The sequence below is a fragment of the Hydractinia symbiolongicarpus genome, chromosome 1 (genome assembly GCF_029227915.1).
Source record: "Hydractinia symbiolongicarpus strain clone_291-10 chromosome 1, HSymV2.1, whole genome shotgun sequence".
NCBI lineage: Eukaryota > Metazoa > Cnidaria > Hydrozoa > Anthoathecata > Hydractiniidae > Hydractinia > Hydractinia symbiolongicarpus.
Genome location: NC_079875.1, coordinates 3,477,117 through 3,496,972, shown reverse-complemented (window position 1 = coordinate 3,496,972; position 19,856 = coordinate 3,477,117). Strand labels below are relative to the sequence as shown.

General features: G+C 31.5%; 1 protein-coding gene across 4 annotated transcripts; it reads right to left on the bottom strand.

Annotated features, from left to right (window-relative positions):
- Positions 1-32: 32 nt before the first annotated feature.
- On the bottom strand, positions 33-19,018 carry LOC130630553 (uncharacterized). Of its 4 annotated transcripts, XR_008982088.1 has the most exons (17): positions 18,690-19,018; positions 17,872-17,940; positions 15,447-15,506; positions 14,780-15,005; positions 14,405-14,617; positions 14,064-14,233; positions 10,886-11,061; positions 9,707-9,840; positions 9,456-9,617; positions 8,587-8,653; positions 7,343-7,582; positions 4,371-4,640; positions 3,847-3,963; positions 3,409-3,514; positions 3,218-3,287; positions 1,481-1,706; positions 33-845 (listed from the first exon to the last, which is right to left on the bottom strand). XR_008982088.1 is itself a non-coding variant. In XM_057444090.1 (16 exons), exons 1-16 carry the CDS (start codon positions 18,737-18,739, stop codon positions 1,602-1,604), a joined length of 2,235 nt encoding a protein of 744 aa, XP_057300073.1. In that variant the 5' UTR covers positions 18,740-19,018; the 3' UTR covers positions 33-1,601. The 4 variants fall into 4 exon arrangements, 3 of the variants coding, with proteins under 3 accessions (XP_057300073.1, XP_057300086.1, XP_057300092.1); XM_057444090.1 differs by having other exon boundaries at positions 33-1,706; XM_057444103.1 differs by lacking the exon at positions 17,872-17,940 and having other exon boundaries at positions 33-1,706.
- Between the last annotated feature and the right edge of the window lie 838 nt (positions 19,019-19,856).

Sequence of the window (19,856 nt, the reverse complement as noted above, 5' to 3'; positions counted from 1 at the left end):
AATGTTCACATTATAAATAAATACACATCAAAACATTAAACAACAATTTTTTCATGCAAAAATAGCAGCTATAAAATGTTAAGATTTTAATAAATACACATCAAAATAATAAGTATACATCAAAATATTAAACAACAATTTTTTCATGCAAAAATACCAAAATCGCAGCTATAAAATGTTAAGATTTTAATAAATACACATCAAAATAATAAGTATACATCAAAATATTAAACAACAATTTTTTCATGCAAAAATACGAAAATCGCAGCTATAAAATGTTAAGATTTTAATAAATACACATCAAAATAATAAGTATACATCAAAATATTAAACAACAATTTTTTCATGCAAAAATACCAAAATCGTAGCTATAAAATGTTAAGATTATAATAAATACACATCAAAATAATAAGTACACATCAAAATATTAAACAACAATTTTTTCATGCAAAAATACAAAAATCGTAGCTATAAAATGTTAAGATTATAATTAAATACACATAAAAATATTAAATAACAATTTTTTCATACAAAAATGCAGAAACTTTAAATATTTAAAATACATGTTCAACTGAATTGAACATTTTTACGAAATTTAAAACTCTTTAAAGAATAAAAAATACCTTAACCATAATAAAATAATCATAAAAATCTCTATAATGATTAAGAGAAAAAGATTCTAAGCTTAGACTAACTAAAAAGATACACATAACACAATATAAATAACGAATAAGATAAAAACATTGTGGCTTCACGATAAAATACCAATATTAGGACCAACAATGAGTATGTTTATTATTTTTTATTGACAATATATTTCGGATAAACATTATCCATCCTCAGGTCTAAAAGCAAATAAATAATGTTAAAAACAGTTAAAAACAAGTATAAAATTATTCAACATATCATACATAAACTACACCTCACACTACAACAAATCAAATTTACAAGAAAATCTAAAAACAAAACGAGTTTAGAAGAGAGTAAGGTAATTAAGTTTTTATTACCAATGCTCTGCTTCTATATTCGTCTTTTGTATTTAAAACCGGTTTGATGTAATTGATCATTAGCGCCTCAAGAGTCATTAAATGATAAACGTTCCGTGTTGATGAACATAAAATTGATACATTTTCCATTGTTAAAAGATTATTGCAATCGTCGAAATGCTTTCCCACAGGACCAGTTCTTTTATGTTCCTTAAGTCGTTTGATTAAATGTCAGACGAGCCGACATTTAATCAAACGACCTAAGAAACATAAAAGAACTGGTCCGGTGGGAAAGCATTTCGACGATTGCAATAATCTTTTAACAATGGAAAATGTATCAATTTTATGTTCATCAACACGGAACGTTTATCATTTAATGACTCTTGAGGCGCTAATGATCAATTACATCAAACCGGTTTTAAATACAAAAGACGAATATAGAAGCAGAGCATTTTATCCTGAAATATATTGTCAATAAAAAATAATAAACATACTCATTGTTGGTCCTAACACAATATAAATGTAGACATTATACAATATGGAGGGGTAACGATACTGTTAGTGTGACATGTGCTGCTGTATAACCACTGCTGGGAATACTGGTAAATTCTTGGTTTAATCAAACTGTAACTTTCCCAAACCAATCACAAATCTTGACACGTCCTCCAAAGATTTCAGCTGCAAATCGTTTTCCAAGAATTTATAAAACTGTACTGGATGCTAAAAAAACATATATTAACAGAATGGTATTATTTTTGCCATAATGTGATAGCAACGAAAGAAACAATCAAGTTGATAAAACACTTTTTTAATAACAGATTTAGAACTGGTAGGAATCTGAAAGAAAATTGTTTTAGTATAGCAAGTCTAAATCATACACTTTTATGCTTAGAGGATACATTTTTTTGCATTTAAAGCAAAAACGCTAAATAACAATCAAATTTTTAAAATATTATATAACAAACGCTTTATAAACGAATCTCATTTTTGATGCAGTGCAAAAAAATGTTAGAGTCCATTTGATCACTACTAATTTCACCTATAAGGGGAAATGCTAGAAGTATTATATATGCCCACACTATTTACATCAGAAAATGGGCTTTGCTGCGCTCAACTCACCTAATGTGTTTTGTAGGCTTGGCAAATCTACTAGATCATTGACAGTTTCCAAATAGTATTAATGATGTAAAATTAATCAAATTGCATTATCAGCCACGTATAAAAACTACAAATCAAATTTATCAGGCGAACAAAATGTTATTGACTATATGACATAAATAATAGATACCAATGTGGCATATTTTAATCTCTTCCATTTTGTTTTAACTTTTGGAGTGCTTCATCATTTAATAATTTAATATTTTTTCTGTTATTATTACTATTGAAATCATTTGAAGTAATTCACCCAGAATAACCTCTATAGTTTCCACTAATACTGCTATCAACAAGGGTACTGTGAAAGGGGTCCTATAACTCCCATTTGAGCTTATTTAATGTTAAAATATAAAAATCATTTTTCCAGACACATTAATGCCAATTTTGTTAAACTTGGTACATATGTACAACACAACATTTAATGGTCAGGGAAAAACAATATAAAAATGTCACTGAGATCAAAAATGATGTCATATCAGGTCAGTCACTGTTCCCTTCAAATCTGGCCTGCATATTTTTCCAGCACCTGTATAATCTCCTTATCAACACCTTGAGAACAACCTTGCATCTAACATACACTGAATAAAAAGATGTAACAAAAAAAACATCACACATCACTCTTACATGGATTTCAGCTATTTTAATATTTAGGAAAAAATTGCATGTCCCACAATCCTCCTCAAACTTGTTTAAAAAAGGTTTATCAAAAGTTCCAACAAATGTTAAGAAATTTCAGCACTAAACGACAGGTCTAACAAAACTAATGTCTAGTCAAAGAGGCTCCAGGCACTTCATGTTCCCTTGTGATTATAGACTTAATTCATTAGAATAGTGGCACACCAAATTTAAATAGTTATCTTGCAGATAAATCTTTCCTACCAACCTCTTTATTAGTATTCCCCATGTAGCAACCAATATAAAATGGGATGAAATTTAAAGGTATCTTGGATTGCTTAATAATCCCCATTATTTATTAAAATTGAGGATAAAAGATAAAAATATCTGCAGAAATTCTTCCCTAAAAGTAAATTATTTCTTTAACTTGACTTTAAAGAGCAAAATAAAAACTCAATTACCTGTAGCCGTAGTTCATAAAGAAATTTTAACAATTCACCATCCAATGTTAAGTTGGACGAAAACTTGTTTCTAAAAAAATAATTCAAAATACATCTGCAATAACTTTCTTTTTAGTAAAATTTGGACAATAGAAAAATTATGATTAAAAAAGATATGGACAATATACAGATAAAAAAAACTATTATTCTACCTGTCGATCTTATTTTGTTCTAGCCAATCACAAATTTCTTGCTTGTTCCACATGTTTGCATTGCCACTTGGGGTCTTCTGACTAGTTGGACAAAGTGAATCCAGTTCTTCAATATAAATAGAAACAAGTCTGTAGAATATCAATATTGGCAACTTAGAAAGCATCAGTATTAAAGATTCATATAAAATTTAAAACAAAAGAAATCCTGTTTCACTTAATAAACAATTCAGCTTTTCCGTAATAAAAAGGATCAACAAGGTCTCGATGTATAAAACGTTACACATGGTGGGCAGCAAAAAACGGTTTAAATTTTTCCATTACTGAAATGAAGAATTCCCGGGTTTCTTTAATTTTGCCCAATTTACAGATTTTTCAAGGTTTTCCAGATCGCTGGCCACCATGTTATATGCTTAACACACACAAAGTTGCATTAACTACCTTTGAAGTAATCTTCATTTCCCCCTTGAACCAGGTTTTCAATACTTGGTTCGACATGCTCATCCACATATGTCTTTCTTACACAATTCTGAAGTTCTAAGGAAGATCCCTTTGGTCCTAAAATAGTTAGAAAAACAGTAACAGAAGAATAACTTTCTTGGTGACAAAGAAAAAACCTGTAGTTATTAAATTTGCAATTGATAGAAAAAACTTGGACAACCTGTTGCCTAGGACAATTTTGGAAAATTTCCACTTCTTTAGTATAAATGCTGGGGTTGTAGGCCTGCCTTTGACACAACTTTCAAAATATTACATTTTCAACCAGTTCAACTTATACTCCAAAATAGGCCAGGAATTAGAAAATCATTGTTTCTGACAGACAACCCTAGATGAATCGAAATTCTAAGGAGATACAAAGTTTCAAATAATTTAATAACCTAATAACTCTATTGTTTCACAAATGCAGATTTTAAAAGAAGTAAAAAAAAGTTAGCATGTCACAACAAAATAGCTAAAAGTTCTACCTTTAGTCCAATTATTTACATGCATGGCATTCACACTTGATGTTGCCACATTCTTCGCTCCTGGTATAGCAATACCTTTCTCTTTGCACCTTCTAATAATCTCTGTATGAAGTTCATGATATTTGCTTGAAAATGCTAGTTCATTATCTTCAGGGAATTTAAAGTAAAGCAAAGTACAAATTATTAAACCGAGCCAACCATCAGGCTTCCAGTTGTTTTCCAGCATAATTGGTATTATCAGTACCCCTCGGTACGATGCATACTTTGCCTCTATTAAAAAACAAATATAAATGCAAACACATTAAATGATATATTGATTTTGATTTGTTTTTTTTAAGAAGGCTAAAGAGCTACTTAAAAATAAATTCATTAGCCAATAGCAAAGAACAAAAAATCTGAGAACCACTGATCATTGTCACATCAGGTTAAGGTATGTTGCATTAAGCCGGTGATAGGACTGTTGTATGAAAATAATTATTGGACAATAGTTAGAACTGTTAGGGCCAAAAACCAAAATCTAACACTAATGAAAACTATAACGTAATCTTAAATAGCATTCAAACAATGCTTTGCGCATAGAAGACAGACTTTAAACAGCTGAACATGATAACAAAATTATGGTGAAAATAATGATGGTGATGATTATAACAATGCCACTGTGGCACTAATTGCAAGATAATGAAAAAAAAATTAAATACAGCACTTGCTATCATTCAGAAAGAAAAAATATCATCAAGGACAACTAACAATTAAATGATTAAAACATTTTTACATATTACAAAATTAATTTATGACAATTTGTCAATGGCAACCACTATTATCCAAAAAAAATTATTGTCATGCAAAAGTGATAAAGAAATAATACAAATCTTATAAAATAGAAAAATCCTTTACATTTGTTGTTTTTAAATTTGTTTTTAAAATTAAAGGGGAAGTTAACCCAAATTTTTTTTTGATATTTCATAAAACAAAGATTAACAACTTTAAAATTTGTAGTTTCATTTCCCACTTTCAATAAGAAAAGTTAAAAAATTCGCGTTTTCTCATTAAAAATTTTGGTCAAAAATCTGACTCATTTGGAAGTATAAAAAAATTGAACCAAACGTGGTAGACCACGTCACATTCTAGATTTTTTTTCTCAATCTGCCTTCAATAATTTTTCCGTGTGCTTGGTTTAAATTTTCTCCCCCCTTTATTAACACAAAAAGATATTTTATAAAGTGAGCTAGTTCATATTTTTATCTGGTGTGTGTGCAGTTTTCTTTTCTTTTTGCAATGCTTTATTTTTGTTTGATTGACACTTTCAATAATACCCAACTAGTCGATAAAGCCTGTGGAAAAATGCACTTAGGCAGGATAACAATGAATAAAAGGGTTGTTTTAGATGTTTTGCTGACTCCAGCAGTGCAGATGAAAAAAATTGGCAAAATTTAGATTATTCGTTGCCTGTTATGCGTAGAGTTTGAAACGCTCATCAAAATAATGTATAGGATCATATGTTTTCATCAAATGTTGATGAGATATATCGGTTTAGAATTTTTTTTTTTTTTTGAAGTAATTTGTATACCCATTGCATTGACCGTATAGATCCTGAAACGCTGATCAAAAAAATGTATAGGATCATGTATCTTTGACAAAAGGTTGCAGAGATATTAGAGTTTGAAGATATTTTGATAATGTCATCAACCCACCAGTTCCAAAACAGATTTGGGGCTCCAGGTTTGGGAAACTCACCCAAATTGGTCCTAGGTGGTCCCTAGTTACCCACGCGATGAAAAAGCATTAATGTCACCACCTCGATTTTAAGTTATTTGGCCTCAAAGTTTTAGGTGCACTGTAATGGCTTCATTAATTTAATATAGGATATTGATGTTAAAGTAGTGTTATTGACGTTGCACCCTAACGTCAGAAACTTAACATTTGAAACATCACTTTCTCAGCGACATCAAAGAAAAATGAACAAATCCACTTTGCCTGTTACAGACACACACACACACACAGAGTCTCTGCATTATTGTAGAGATCGGCCTAATTTCTTTTTGTTTAACCATGTACCCAAACAGGAATTGAGCAACTGATTTTAAAATATTAATTTAATTATTACTATTATCCTTCTAAAAAATATTCCCAAAATATACTAAAATAAACAAATAGAATAATTAACTATTGTTTATGTTACCAAAAACGCCAGGTTTGTATTTGGCTGGATCGATCAAACACAATACACATATAAGTTTAATAAAAAAGAAAGTTTTCAAAATAATTTAGCAGAAAAAATACTTTTGAAGAAGGAAGGCATAGCTATTTGCACAAGAAAATACACTTTTAAAAATATATTATTTTTACATCCTTGACTTAGTTTTGCTTTCATCAGTTTGATTGCGTGGCTTTGTATCAGCCTGTTGGTACAAAATTACTCAAGGCAGAACTGAAGAAAACAGAACATTCAGCTACATATAAGTTATATTTTTTCATGATTTCATGGATTATTTGGATCAAATATTAAGAAATGTTTTTTTTTGGCAAGTTCCTATTTAAAACATCTTTTCATTGTTGTGTAATCATTTCACCTTTTAAAACAAATTTGGATAAATAGAAACATTGAATGTATTTTTAAAAGATTAAAAAAACAAGGATTCTTTGAAAAGATATAATATACAATAGAGAGTTGAAGAGAGAAATCTGTGAGTTAAGTCATAGAAGTCTAGAAAGTTGATCAGTAAAAAAAAGTACAGCCAAAGAAATATGTTACAGCTTTAGGCTAACAATAAACGTGACACCTTTATTGTAATACATAGCCATAGAGACATAAAAATGACAATGTACTAACCAACCGCACTAATTAGAAAATTTACAGTAATTCATGTTCTGATATGATATGAATGTATGATATGAATGTACGTTTCTGCCTCAGGTTTACCAATTTTTTTTCCCTTTTTCAAGTCAAAAAATATAAATATACATATATCTACCTGACTGACAAGCAGCACTCTCTTTATAGTTTCTAGACACAAACATTAAAACTATGGTCGCATTTTCAACGGCCTCGGCCATCGCATCTATTGTTGACCCTGTCATCTTGTCAATATCAAGCCACAAATTGAAACCACTTTCTTTTAACAGCAGAGCAATTTTTTTGACAACATCTTGTTGAGCCCAACAATAGCTTAGCATGATGTGTTTCTGAGGTCCAGATGTAGAGATCTTTTTTTCTAGCAGAAAACAGTAATAACAAAAACAGACTTTAAAATAAACTTAAATAAACATAAAAAGAACATTTCTTTAAATTAAATGCTAGTATCATTAGCCCAGTTAACTAAGCTCTCTTCAAGGATAATAAACAAGTTTTTCTCATATGAAAGCTTAGATGCAAACGAGTGCGTCAGAGCAAACCACTAACGTATAAACACAAAAGAAATTTCCAACACAAAATAAAATTGAAATTAAAATCAACCAATGAGTATAATGCCAGCATGGCCTAATCTTACCCTAATGAATTAATAAACTTGTTCACTTGAGTGAGATCATTCTTGTTAAAAATATTAAATAAGAAATTATTTCCCATATATAATGATCATGTGAGCAAAGAACAATAGAAGTAACCAATCAAAATCCGTCTTGGAAAACATGTTTGCAACCCAGCATAATTTGGGCCCGGTCTCCTGGCTATAGTATCAAAGAACTACGATGTCTCTTTTTAATGAAATTAAGTATAGTACTTTACTGCTTATATTTACATATTATATTAATATATAAAGTAGAAGTGGTAAACATACATAACATTTTAACTATAAAAATAACATCAAATCATGCTATTAATGTACCTTTTAAATCATCCCCTTACATGTTTATCTACAATAATTTTTATGAGGGGGGGGGGGATATTCCTTTTTTTTTGGGGGGGGGGGGGGGGGGAGAAATGCACATAAAAAGCTCTTTCTCCTAACTCCTAAAATTAGATTATTTGTACAAAATTTACTTGCATGTACTTTATTTGCAATTTTGTTGTATTTTTATCTTCCAATTAACAGAAAATAAATTGTTGAGAAGTTTTTCATTCGCAATAACTCGCAATATTAAATCCTGAAAAAATATTTTACTACTTTCAAAAATTAAAACTCTGCAAAATTTATAGCTTGAGTTAATTTAACAATAGTAAAATAAGCTTGACAACTCACGCTTATAAATTCATGATTATTCCATTCAATGCTCTTACCTGCTCGATCTTCCAACTCCCACATAACACCTTCAGCGTTTTCACGTATATTATCATTGTTGTGTTCCTTTAGATAAGTTATAAGACTATACAGAAGTACTATGGCGAAAAAAATTTCAAACATCTAGGAGCACATATATCTGTATGTCACTGGTCAATACATGCTATTAGAAAGGTTACTTGTAAGCAAATGGTGATGAAAAAAGACCTCACACACACATACACACATACTGCCTGGCTGATGTAAACGTTACGTCAAATATATGTAAAAAAGAGAACATATACGGTCCTTTAATATGAAATATGCAGTTGATACAAAGGTTATTCGTTCTTGCTTGTACCTGTTATTGTTGGTGCACTTTGAACTGTTCCTAAATGCTTGAAAAGCAGTTTGTACGATCTCGGTTTCACCCAAAGGGAAAACTCTGGACTAATACGAATAATACAGATGCGCGCAATTAGCAGCACAATATAAGTTTGCAAAACTTTTTTGAGATTCTCTATTGTTACATTTTCCGCTTTTTTGTGTATTTACTGTATATACATGTATTTTAGCTAACGCCTTGTTACTTTTTTAGTGCCTGGTTAATTGAAATTATGTCATTATAGAAATAAATATTAATCAACCATACATACAGACATAGAAAACAAATCAGAAACAAACAAAGAAGAAAGGGTACAATGATGCTATATAGTTAAAAGCTTACATGGACACAATATGCACCACCACCATCATAGAGGAACAGCGAATACAAAAATATAAATTAAGCAATGTCACTACATGGGTCAAATTTTGTGTTTCCATAGCATATCTTTTTTCTTGTGAACAAACAGATGGGTAAACAGGCATTGATAAAGAGATTATTCACCTTAAGGTCACAAATAACATCTAATAAGGTCTCTTTTATTTTTGAAGCATGATTGAAGGAAAGCTGCCATAGCACTTTTAAAGCAGCTGCACATGCTAAATTTGGAAGGTCAGAGCGTTGAAGGACCTTTAACAATAATACAAGTACTCTGTGTGTAATCATCTATAAATGAAATTAAAAATTAATAACCAATACACAGAAAAATATATATTACTTAACCATTCATATCAGACAAAACACGGATTAATTACCCTCTCTTGGTTATCCTTATTCACAGCAAGCTTTTCCAACCCGTTTAACAGTTCTTCTAACGAAAAAGTCAAATGGATGAAAGTTGGCGACTTAAGAGCAGAATATATACTGCTCTGTAGATAAATTATAATTTCTAAAACAAAAAATAATTACAAAAATCAGTGATTTCTCCTTATTCTCTCGACAGCAATGGTAGTGTGGTAGGTGATGATGATGATATGTGGTAAAGAGTTCCACAGAAAAGCAGTGCAGGGAAAAAAAGTTGGACATGCAAAAATTCTTATAAGAATTAGGAACCTGAAGCAAGGATGAGTGTTGGACAAGAGCAAAGTGGTGTTGGTTTGCAAGTGAGTTTCATCTTTCATGTAAATTTTCAGAAAGTTACCCTTACATTTATACTGAGCCAAGGGATGGCTTAAAGTTCGAAAAGTGTACCCTAAATGTCAATATAAAGGAGGTGGAGCATGAAGTAAATCCCTTGACATTAAATGTTTTATACTGTAAAACAAGAATATTGTATTGATAGGCTGTCTATTATGTTGTCAACCCGTTATCAAAAGTTGTTAACTTTATGTATTGTCCTGTTGCGTAATGTCTTGGGTTGCCATGGTTATTGTATGGTTCATTTATTGTTATAAAATAATATATAAAATCTTATATATTTGTGTGATTAGGGTTTTAATTTTTCTACATGTATCGGTTTTATCTTTAAAATACATTATATTTTTTAACATTCTAATCACTGTTTTAACATAGAAAAAGTTCACAAAAAGTTAATACAAATTCAAATGCAAGAGTAATTCATTTAAATCTAGATTTATATTTGTAATTTGAACTGAGGCAAATGGTGAGTTTTTCTTTTCTATTTAGCTTTCTCTAATATTTCAGAATTATGTATTTAAAACTTACATCAATTTCATTTAGTTTGATCAATATAATACTTTCACAATTTACAAACAAGCCTTTTGATTTGTTTCATCAACCCAGATGTGCAGCTGATACACATGTGTGATTGCTTCAAAATATATTGACAATACTTAAATATAATCTTTTCTCAATTATGACATTCAGGGCAAGGTGGAAGGAGGCTGAAGGCCGAGAATGACGCCTATATTTCTTACAACTATCAAGATGTTGATTTGTATCCTAAATCACATACTGTAAGTGAAAGTGTTTACCATCAGTAGCTGAAAATTGCATGGCATCAACTCCTTCCTCAAACAAATACGCCAAGCTAAGGACAGCCAAAATGTGCACGTTTTGCATATACTCCTTGTCAACATCTTCCTGGAATTTGGTGTTTGTCAGCACTTGTTTGGTTACATCAAATATATTCATCAGTATTTCATAGACGCTATATAAAAATATAACTATCTATACAAGAAAGAAATAAGTTCTCAATAAGACACTTATATTTACTTCAAATTTTAAACTCTATTTCACTCTATGCTTCTTTGCCAACAAAACTATTGTATAAAAGGTAGACATCTTAAAGGGGAAATTACCCCCCAAAATTATTTTCTTATATTAGATACTGCTTGTCCATAAAATCATGAAAAATATATTTTAGTTTTTGAAAAAATTTTGCTTCTGTTTTGTCCGAAAGAATTGTTTTGTTTTACAGAACGCATTTTATACCAATGGTTGGGCACAAACAACGTAAAGAAGTTCCAAAACAAAAATTTAAAGATTGCGTGTATAGGCGAAAGTCCTAGACTGATATAAGCCTCAGCTGTCATATCTGAGATGCATATTTAATATGAGTATCAACAGCGACAAGATAAGATTATGTTATAAAGCCATGCAACCAAACTGAATGACACTCAAGTAATTCGAAGAAGAGTAAGCCAAGTCAATTAACCAAAAACATTATCTTTTTAAAAACGTATTTTCTTTTGTGAATACAAATAGTTGTGTTTTCATTTTCTCAAGTTAGTTTACTGCTGAATACACACCTGACAAAGTTAAAATGAGCACCAAGAACAAATCATTGAAGACATATTGGGGGAAAAGGTTCAGAATTTTAATTGATTTAGACTTAACCTTCAGTATTCTATCCAAGGAAAACTTTCTGAACACATTTACATCATAAACAGCATTTTTTTAATTTCAAAGGGGTCGAGATTTTAATCAAAATTCTCAAACAGAAAGCATAAGCTTTTTAACTTTTGTTATTTTCGTTGCGCATATAAACAAATTGCGTGCCAGAATGCTTTGACTGGATGCGTGGATGCTAAAAGTAGCAAAGAAAAAAATTTGACGTTATATCAAAGACAAAGTACCAGTGTGGACATGTGTCCCTACTTGGCACTGAAACATTTTCCACATGAGCAGACACAAAATTTGTTTTTATCTAGGTGGGCATAACGGAAGAACGCATAAGCAGTTACAATAGGGCAGACTTGTAATCGTTCATTAGACATGACAGGTTGGTTTACAGAAGCCTACAGGTTTACAGTTGATGCTGCTTGTAGGACAAACAATGAATTCTTCGGTTTATATGAAATAGTTTTTTAAAAGCGTTCTGATATGCCTAAAAAACAATGAAAAGCCTTGCAGGCTGAAAGATTTCGAATTCTTTTTTGCGTGTAATTTGTTCCCTATACCTAGGTCGCAAGTAGGCTGTTTTGTACAGAACTTCTACAAAGTTGTTCCGTTATTTAAAATAAATAGGTATTATTCTGTGGTATTATCTTGAACTTGCAAAATGTTTCATGTAGTAAAAATATACAAAAAGTGAAAATTAATACTTTAACAATACTGCACTTCACTTAACATTAATAAGAAGGAAACGAAGACATTTTAGCATATCAATTTATTAAATACTATTGCTTGTGGTTTAGCGATATTTCGGAAATGCTTTTTTATACCTTTAACAATCAAGTTTAAGATATCTAAGATTTGACCATAAAGTTAGATCCTACAAGTTTAAAAACAAAAAAAAGAAATGGAAGAAGAAAAAAACAAAAAGGTTCATTGGTTTAGAATTAACAATAGAGACTAAATCCAAAATGCAATTCCGTGGTATTATTATTTAGACTAACCGGGGAACCCGAAACTAAACGTCGGGATAAGCCAGAAGTAACTGTGTTACCAGGCGTTGAACAACTGAAAGACCAATCAAAGATGAATATTACTCCGGGCTGAGGGATTAGTACAGGCAAACAATGGCACATATCCATATATAGGCATAATACCCTTTTTTGAAAAAAAAAAACATTATCGTAGCTTGGGATAAACAGAAACTCGGGAAAAAACCATCATTAACATTGGACTGAGAGCTTAGTACAGGTAATCTGTGTGGTCAATGGGTTTACACGTAATATACCCTTTTTAAAAAAACTTTTTCGCAACTTAAGTTTAAATAAGAACACAGGAAAAACAGCCTGTCGTTACCATGTGCAGCTAAAAAAATCACTCAGAAATTTTATTTTGTGGAGTAAGTTTTACACTAATAAAAGTTGTCGCTACCACCTAACTGCATTTAACATAACAAATATTTATTAAGAATTTTGTTGTAGCTAGCCCAAACTGCATTTGGCTACTTTTAGCCCGCAAATAGCTAAAAAGCTGGCCAGAAAAGAGCCACAACCCCAACATCAAAAAAATAATAACATACCAAACTTTGAAATAATAAGAATAAATAATGTTAGCCAGCTAGCTTGCTTCAGGAGGATGCTGCCTTGAAATTTGTGTTAGCTAGCTAAAATCCGTTTGTTTCAAATTTACACATAGCTAGAAAACGTGATATTTTCATCTCAATAGGCAAAAACATACACACAATGAAGAGAATATCTTGAACGTTGATATAACTGAAATTTAGGCAGTTAAATTATTATACCAACCCAACGATTACGGGAGTATAACAAATATGGCGTCCTTTAACTCGGCCCCTCGAAAGAAACGACTCCTACCTTAACCACTAGGGCTTGGTTTAGTTGAACAAAATCTGCCTCGTTAAAAACATGCAAATGTGAAGAATTATCTAACATAGCTCATCAAATAATATTAAAATAACAGTCTATAACAATATTTGTGATCAAATGCATAACACAGTCTTTATTCTTTTTACCAATTTAACGAATATCAAGATACGCCATAGGACTATGGATACGCATACAGCTGTAGCGCTGGGTCAGACTCAAAAACTTGGATTTGCGTGCAAAGCATGATGGAAAGCAATGCATGCGTGGAAAAACGTGCAAAAGTGTCGATATGACGATCACTTGCTATACCAAACAACTTGTATATACGCGATTTGAATTAAATAAATTTTTTTGAATTTTTGACTTTAGTTCTATGAAATATCAAAAATTAATTATTGGGTTAACTTTATAAAAATTGTTTAAAACCTACCTCTCATTTGGAAAAATAACTTTATCCTTCACCTTCAAAGAAATTCCAGATTGCGAAAATTGGGCACCATCAAGAAAAGAACTGCTTCGATATGAACTTCTGTTAGCAGGGTTTCTTGCACAGTTGTACACAACAAATAAGCACAAGGATTGCAGTCTTCGTGCATTGTTCTATTAAGCCAAAAGAAACTTCATATTTCAAAAAAGCTTTAAAATGTAAAAATTTTTTATGAAAATTTAAAAGTACTAGCAATTTAGGACATTCCTATTCAAAAAAGTTATCCTAGAATTTTATCTCATATATCATGCATAGTGGAAAGGTAAACTTATAGCTGTACTTACCGTTTTATTGTCGAAACATCGCAAATGCGGAAAAACATATTTGAAAATTGAATACAACAAGTCATTACTAACACATTGTCGCATCTGTTCATACCCCAAATCTGTCACATATGTTACTATGCTTAAGCCCATAAATGAAACAAGCATTAACTGTTCGGGTGGGGTTATATTAGCCAGTGCATGATCAACTATATACTGCATCCAGGAATAATTCTAAAGGCATGAAAACAGTAAATATGCACCGCAAACTTTAAAATAATAAAAAACACTAGCCTAAAACAAGACTATCGCCTCAGGAATATAGCAATACAAGTAATAATACAAGTAATAATACAAGTAATAACAAGTAACATAGAAATGTAAACATACTCATACATCTGAATGTAAAAGATCATAGAAATCCTCATCCACTTCAGTCCATGTATCTTTGAGAAGGTTTTTAAATACATTACACCAATATGCAGGAATGATTTCTGCAAGCGATTCTTTACTTATCACTGCATAATCACGACGAAGAAACTTGAAAACATTCCTAAGACTAGCATTCATATAATCCCATGAGTATTCGCTTGGAATATCACAGAGTTTTTTAAAGGATTCTCTAAAAAAATCAACATAAGTACATTTGTTTAGAGAAATTTTCTGCAATTTTTTTTATTATGAAGGGGTTTAATTTTGCAGGTTGGTCAATTTTTTATTTAGCATAAAATTATAGAAGAACTGTGAATTAATTGATTTACCATATTATACCTCACACCTTTTTTTAATATAACTGAAAATGCCACATTAAAACAAAGTATCATGTTTGCTGTTAGGGCCAAAAATGCTTTGCAGATTCTCAGAAAATGTGCAAAATATTTCTCCCCCAAACATTTTTAACATCATGCCTTCTGATGCTTATCATAACAATTTTATCAATTTCAATAGACTGATAAAAAAAGTGGAAAATTTCAACTTTTTTTTGCTTCAATTTGGTCAGTGTTCGTATAGCAAGAGCTGCATCCATAATTGATTCTATGACAAGCTACAATTAAAAGCTAACCTTTCAATGTCAAACACTTTTCTAACTTTTCCTGTATGTCCACACATTGTCACTTTGACTCTAGAATAAAATTTTGATTACTTCAACAAAAAAATAGAACCATTTTATATTAAGTAGTATATATGTTTGAAAAAAAGATGTTTTTAGCTGTAGAACAGATGGTAAAATTGCTTTCTTTTTTATTAACTATTTTAGTTTTAGAAAAGTTTTTGATAAATGATTTGCTTTATCTTTAAACGTTTATATTTTTGTACATTTGAGATTCAGGGTCACACACCAGATGTAGCACTACATAATGTCTTTCAACCATTTCAGTTTGTTAGTTTGTTTTCCTTCTTTATAAAATAATTTCTCTCACACATTAGCCAAGCGGTAAACATATCAAAAAGAAAACAAAAAATTCCATAAATTAAACTGTAGTGGTTATATTGTCAAGAATAAGCATCCCCAGGCCCATCTTGTAAATAAAAAATGCAAAAACTTAAGTACATCATTCTCAACTTAACTCATCATTCTCGGACGGAGCTTTTTTGTTCAGATTTACATAAATATAACCACAACGGCATGTTTCGCATTTTTTATGAAAGAAACGGTGGTGTCTCTTATAAACGGAATTCATTTGTACTCAATAACTTCCCCTTTTTTTGTACATGTTTTGACACCTTGGGGTCCCTTTAATATACTGATTTTCAGAAACGAATATTGGCTGCTTGGCATAGTAATAGCTTGGCATAGTAATAGCAATAATACAAGCACTGAGGATCATTTTTCGAAAAAAATGCAAAAAGTAATTGGGCAGAAAGTATAGAATATTTTATTACATGTAACAATGAGGCTATGAGAAAATTAGGTGTGGATGAGTGGCTAGTTACGATAGTACAGTCTATGTACAGCAATGCTAGAAGTCGTGTCAGGATTAACGATTCACTTAGTGATGAATTTAGTATAAATGTTGGTGTACATCAGGGTTCTGTACTTAGTCCTTTGTTGTTTGTTCTAGTCTAAGAAGCGCTGTCAATGGAGTTCAGAACAGGTTGTCCATGGGAGTTATTGTATGCAGATGATTTGGTTCTCATAGCAGAGTCGATGGAAGAATTAGTTAAAAAGTTTGAGAAGTGGAAGAAAGGACTACAAGAGAAAGGGCTAAAGGTAAACACAGCAAAGTCTAAAGTCATGATTAGTAGCATTGCAGCCAAGTGTGACCTTGTAGTTGGAAAGTGGCCTTGTGGAGTTTGCAGGAAAGGGGTTGGTAGTAACTCAATTTTTTGTCAGACTTGCAAGCATTAGGTACATAAGAAGTGCAGTAGTATTAGTGGAAGGTTAAGAGCTGACATTCAGGTTGTATGCAAGCGTTGCAAAAGTGAGATTATAGAGAATGAAGTATTTCCAGCTTTAATAATGTACAAAAGTGGCTTGTTAGAGATAGTTGAGAACTGCTGTTACTTAGGTGATATGTTGGGCAGTGAAGGGGGTGTTGGAAGAAGTGTTACTTGCAGGATAGATTCTGTTTGGAAAAAGTTCAGGGAGTTACTTCCTTTGTTGACTAGCAGAGTCCTGTCAATTGAGGTAAAAGGTAGGTTGTATGAGGCCTGTGTAAGAAGTGTTATGTTGTATGGTAGTGAGACATGGTAAGTGAAGCAGGAAAGTCTTGACCGTTTAGAAAGGAATAATATGAGAATGGTTAGGTGGATGTGTAAGGCCAGTCTGAGAGACAGAAAGAGTTCAGATGAGCTAAGAAGCAGGCAAAGTCTCCGTAGAATTAAAGATGTTACCCAGATAAGAAGATTGAATTAGCTGGGCACTTGGAAAGAATGGAGGAGGATAATTGGGTAAGAAAGTGTAGAGACTTGATAGTTCCTGGGGAAAAGCCCAGAGGCAGACCGAGAAAGACTTGGCAGGAGGTTATAAGGACAGACTTGATACAGAGGAAGTTGAGTTTAGATCTAACACAGTCTAGATCAGATTGGAAGAGGGTCATTAATATACCCCGTCCAACCCATGCTAGCATGGAAAAAGGACGTTAAGCCGAGAATGATGAATGATGATGTAAGAACTTGCTATAAAATTGCAGAGCAGGAAATGGGTGGATTATTTTATACACTGACAAATAAACAGTTCTATTTTGCAATCAGACTATGTAGTTTTAAAAGGGCAGATATTTAGAGGTATAATGAATAAGAATAGAACCAAACTTAATACTGTGAGGTTAAAAAAGGCTGGCAGCAATTATTTGTGTAAGTCTGAGTGTTTGGCACCCATAACCAATGTAAAGCCCTAGTCCAATTCATAATCCTGGCACCAGTCTAAATATGCTGCATTTTTTGATCTGTTTCATTTCTTTTGGAAAACCCAAATAACCTGTATTTTTTATTATCCAGACCAATTAAGTCTACTGTATTTTTACCAAAATGACAGAGAATCTCACCTTGAATGTTGACTTCGCACCACTGGAGAGCATACTTCTGGTGCTCTGAGAAAAATTAAAGTGGTGCTCCTAGACAAGAACGAATATTTTGAGAAAAAATGTAAATTTGTCTTATGCAGCACTTTCTACTTTTGGTAATGAAAAATGCTTCAAAAACATTTAGTAGACCTTCATAAAACATTTTCTCTTAGCAATGCCCCTAGCAATCTTATTTTTGGAAAGAAATTGACCCTACCTCTGGGTGCTTTTACTAGGATACATATCTTACCTGCTTTTCTGATAGTTAGAAAATACTCTGAAACTATATTTTAATTGTTTTTAATGACACGGCAGTCCTAATGTAATGTTGTTACTAGCTATATGTTAACCAATAAAATTAAATGTGTTTGCATGTGCAACAAAAGGCTCTAAACAAAGCTACGCAATATAGGACAAAAATGCTAATGATAATAATAACATATTTCAGAGATGTTTGGTAAATCATGCAGCTATGATATGATGCGCAGAAAAAGTTTTATTCTTGATATTTTGTTTCAATAGCACTTGATGCAGCAGTGAAGCTACCTAAGAATCTTATAAAATAACAAAAGGCCTATTGTTTGAGAATATGAAAGAACAAAAAACCTCTGAACGGCAATATAGTCAAACCAAAGATTATTTTGAAACAGAAGCAGATAAAAAATCATAAAGGAAGTAAAAAGAGTACAGTTTGTAAAACCAATTTGTTTGACACCATTAATTTGAAATCATTGGAGCATATTAGCTTCTCAGTCCCACAAGATTATCAAAACATAACGTACATGTAAAATCTATCATACCTGAATACCTCCTGATCATGCTGAACATCAGCAATTTCTTCAGTGGACATACTTTATTTTTTTTTATAAAAAGACTAAAACAAAAGCCTAAATTAGATAGTTCAGTAGAAAAAACACACAGAGAACAAAAAACGTTTTTACATTCTGTTTTTTCCCAACTTTAATATATTTAATCTGTTTATCCAGATAAGAAGATTGAATTGGCTGGGGCACTTGGAAAGAATGGAGGGGGATAATTAAGTAAGAAAGTGTAGAGGCTTGATAGTTCCTGGGGCAAAGCCTAGAGGCAGTCTGAGAAAGACTTGGCAGAAGGTGATAAGGACAGACTTGATACAGAGGAGAGTTTAGATCTAAAACAGTCTAGATTAGATTGGAAGAGGGTAATTAATACACCCTGTCCAACCCATGCTAGCATGGAAAATGGACGTTAAGCCGAGAATGATGATGATGATGATGGACACACAAATTAAAACCATATAATAATTTTTATGTAAAATCATTAGAGACTTTTTTATCATCCAGTATTTATATTAATTTTTTAATTTAAAATTTAAAGTTCGTAACCCTCTACTTTTACCACTATTGTGAAATACTATGTATGTTATGGAACATTTCATACAACATTTGTACATATTAACCTTAGCATAATAGAACATAGAATTAAAATATGAATTGTATACATTAATACAAAAATTTTAACAAAGAAATAATTAACCCTATTTATGTCAGTGGTAAATGCGGGAGGGGGGAGGAAGGTAATTATTATTCACAATTATTTACCTCACCTGTTCTGATTGCTACTGCTATCAATGAGGGTCCTGAGAAGGTGGTTCTAGTGCATGTTAAGCATGATTTGAGCTACGGAACTCCTCAACTAGGCAAAAGTTAACAAAGAACTGGAATTTTAACATAAATGCTAAATTTATTGCTGACATACATCATTTTAGGCTATATTTTTATTTCTCACTTGACAAAGGAAAAGCCCCATCATACACTAGCACAAATTATTACTTGTAATTGAAAAGAACTTTGATTTAATTTTTTGTGAGTTTTAATTACAAATAAAAAAATTGAATTAAAAATATATTTTGCTCTAAAAGGCCTAAAAATAAAAAAAAATCAATAAACCAATGCCGCATCTGATTACTAACCCAACCAACACATTCA

What these genes read in the sequence shown, in the direction of transcription:
- LOC130630553 (XM_057444090.1), bottom strand. Translation starts at nt 18,739, where the DNA reads ATGTCCACTGAAGAAATTGCTGATGTTCAGCATGATCAGGAGGTATTC. An exon ending in CATGATCAGGAGGTATTCAG is followed by an intron (nt 17,941 to 18,689) that starts GTATGATAGATT and finishes GTTCTTGTCTAG; the next exon opens with GAGCACCACTTTAATTTTTC. An exon ending in GAACAAAATAAGATCGACAG is followed by an intron (nt 3,288 to 3,408) that starts GTAGAATAATAG and finishes TTATTTTTTTAG; the next exon opens with AAACAAGTTTTCGTCCAACT.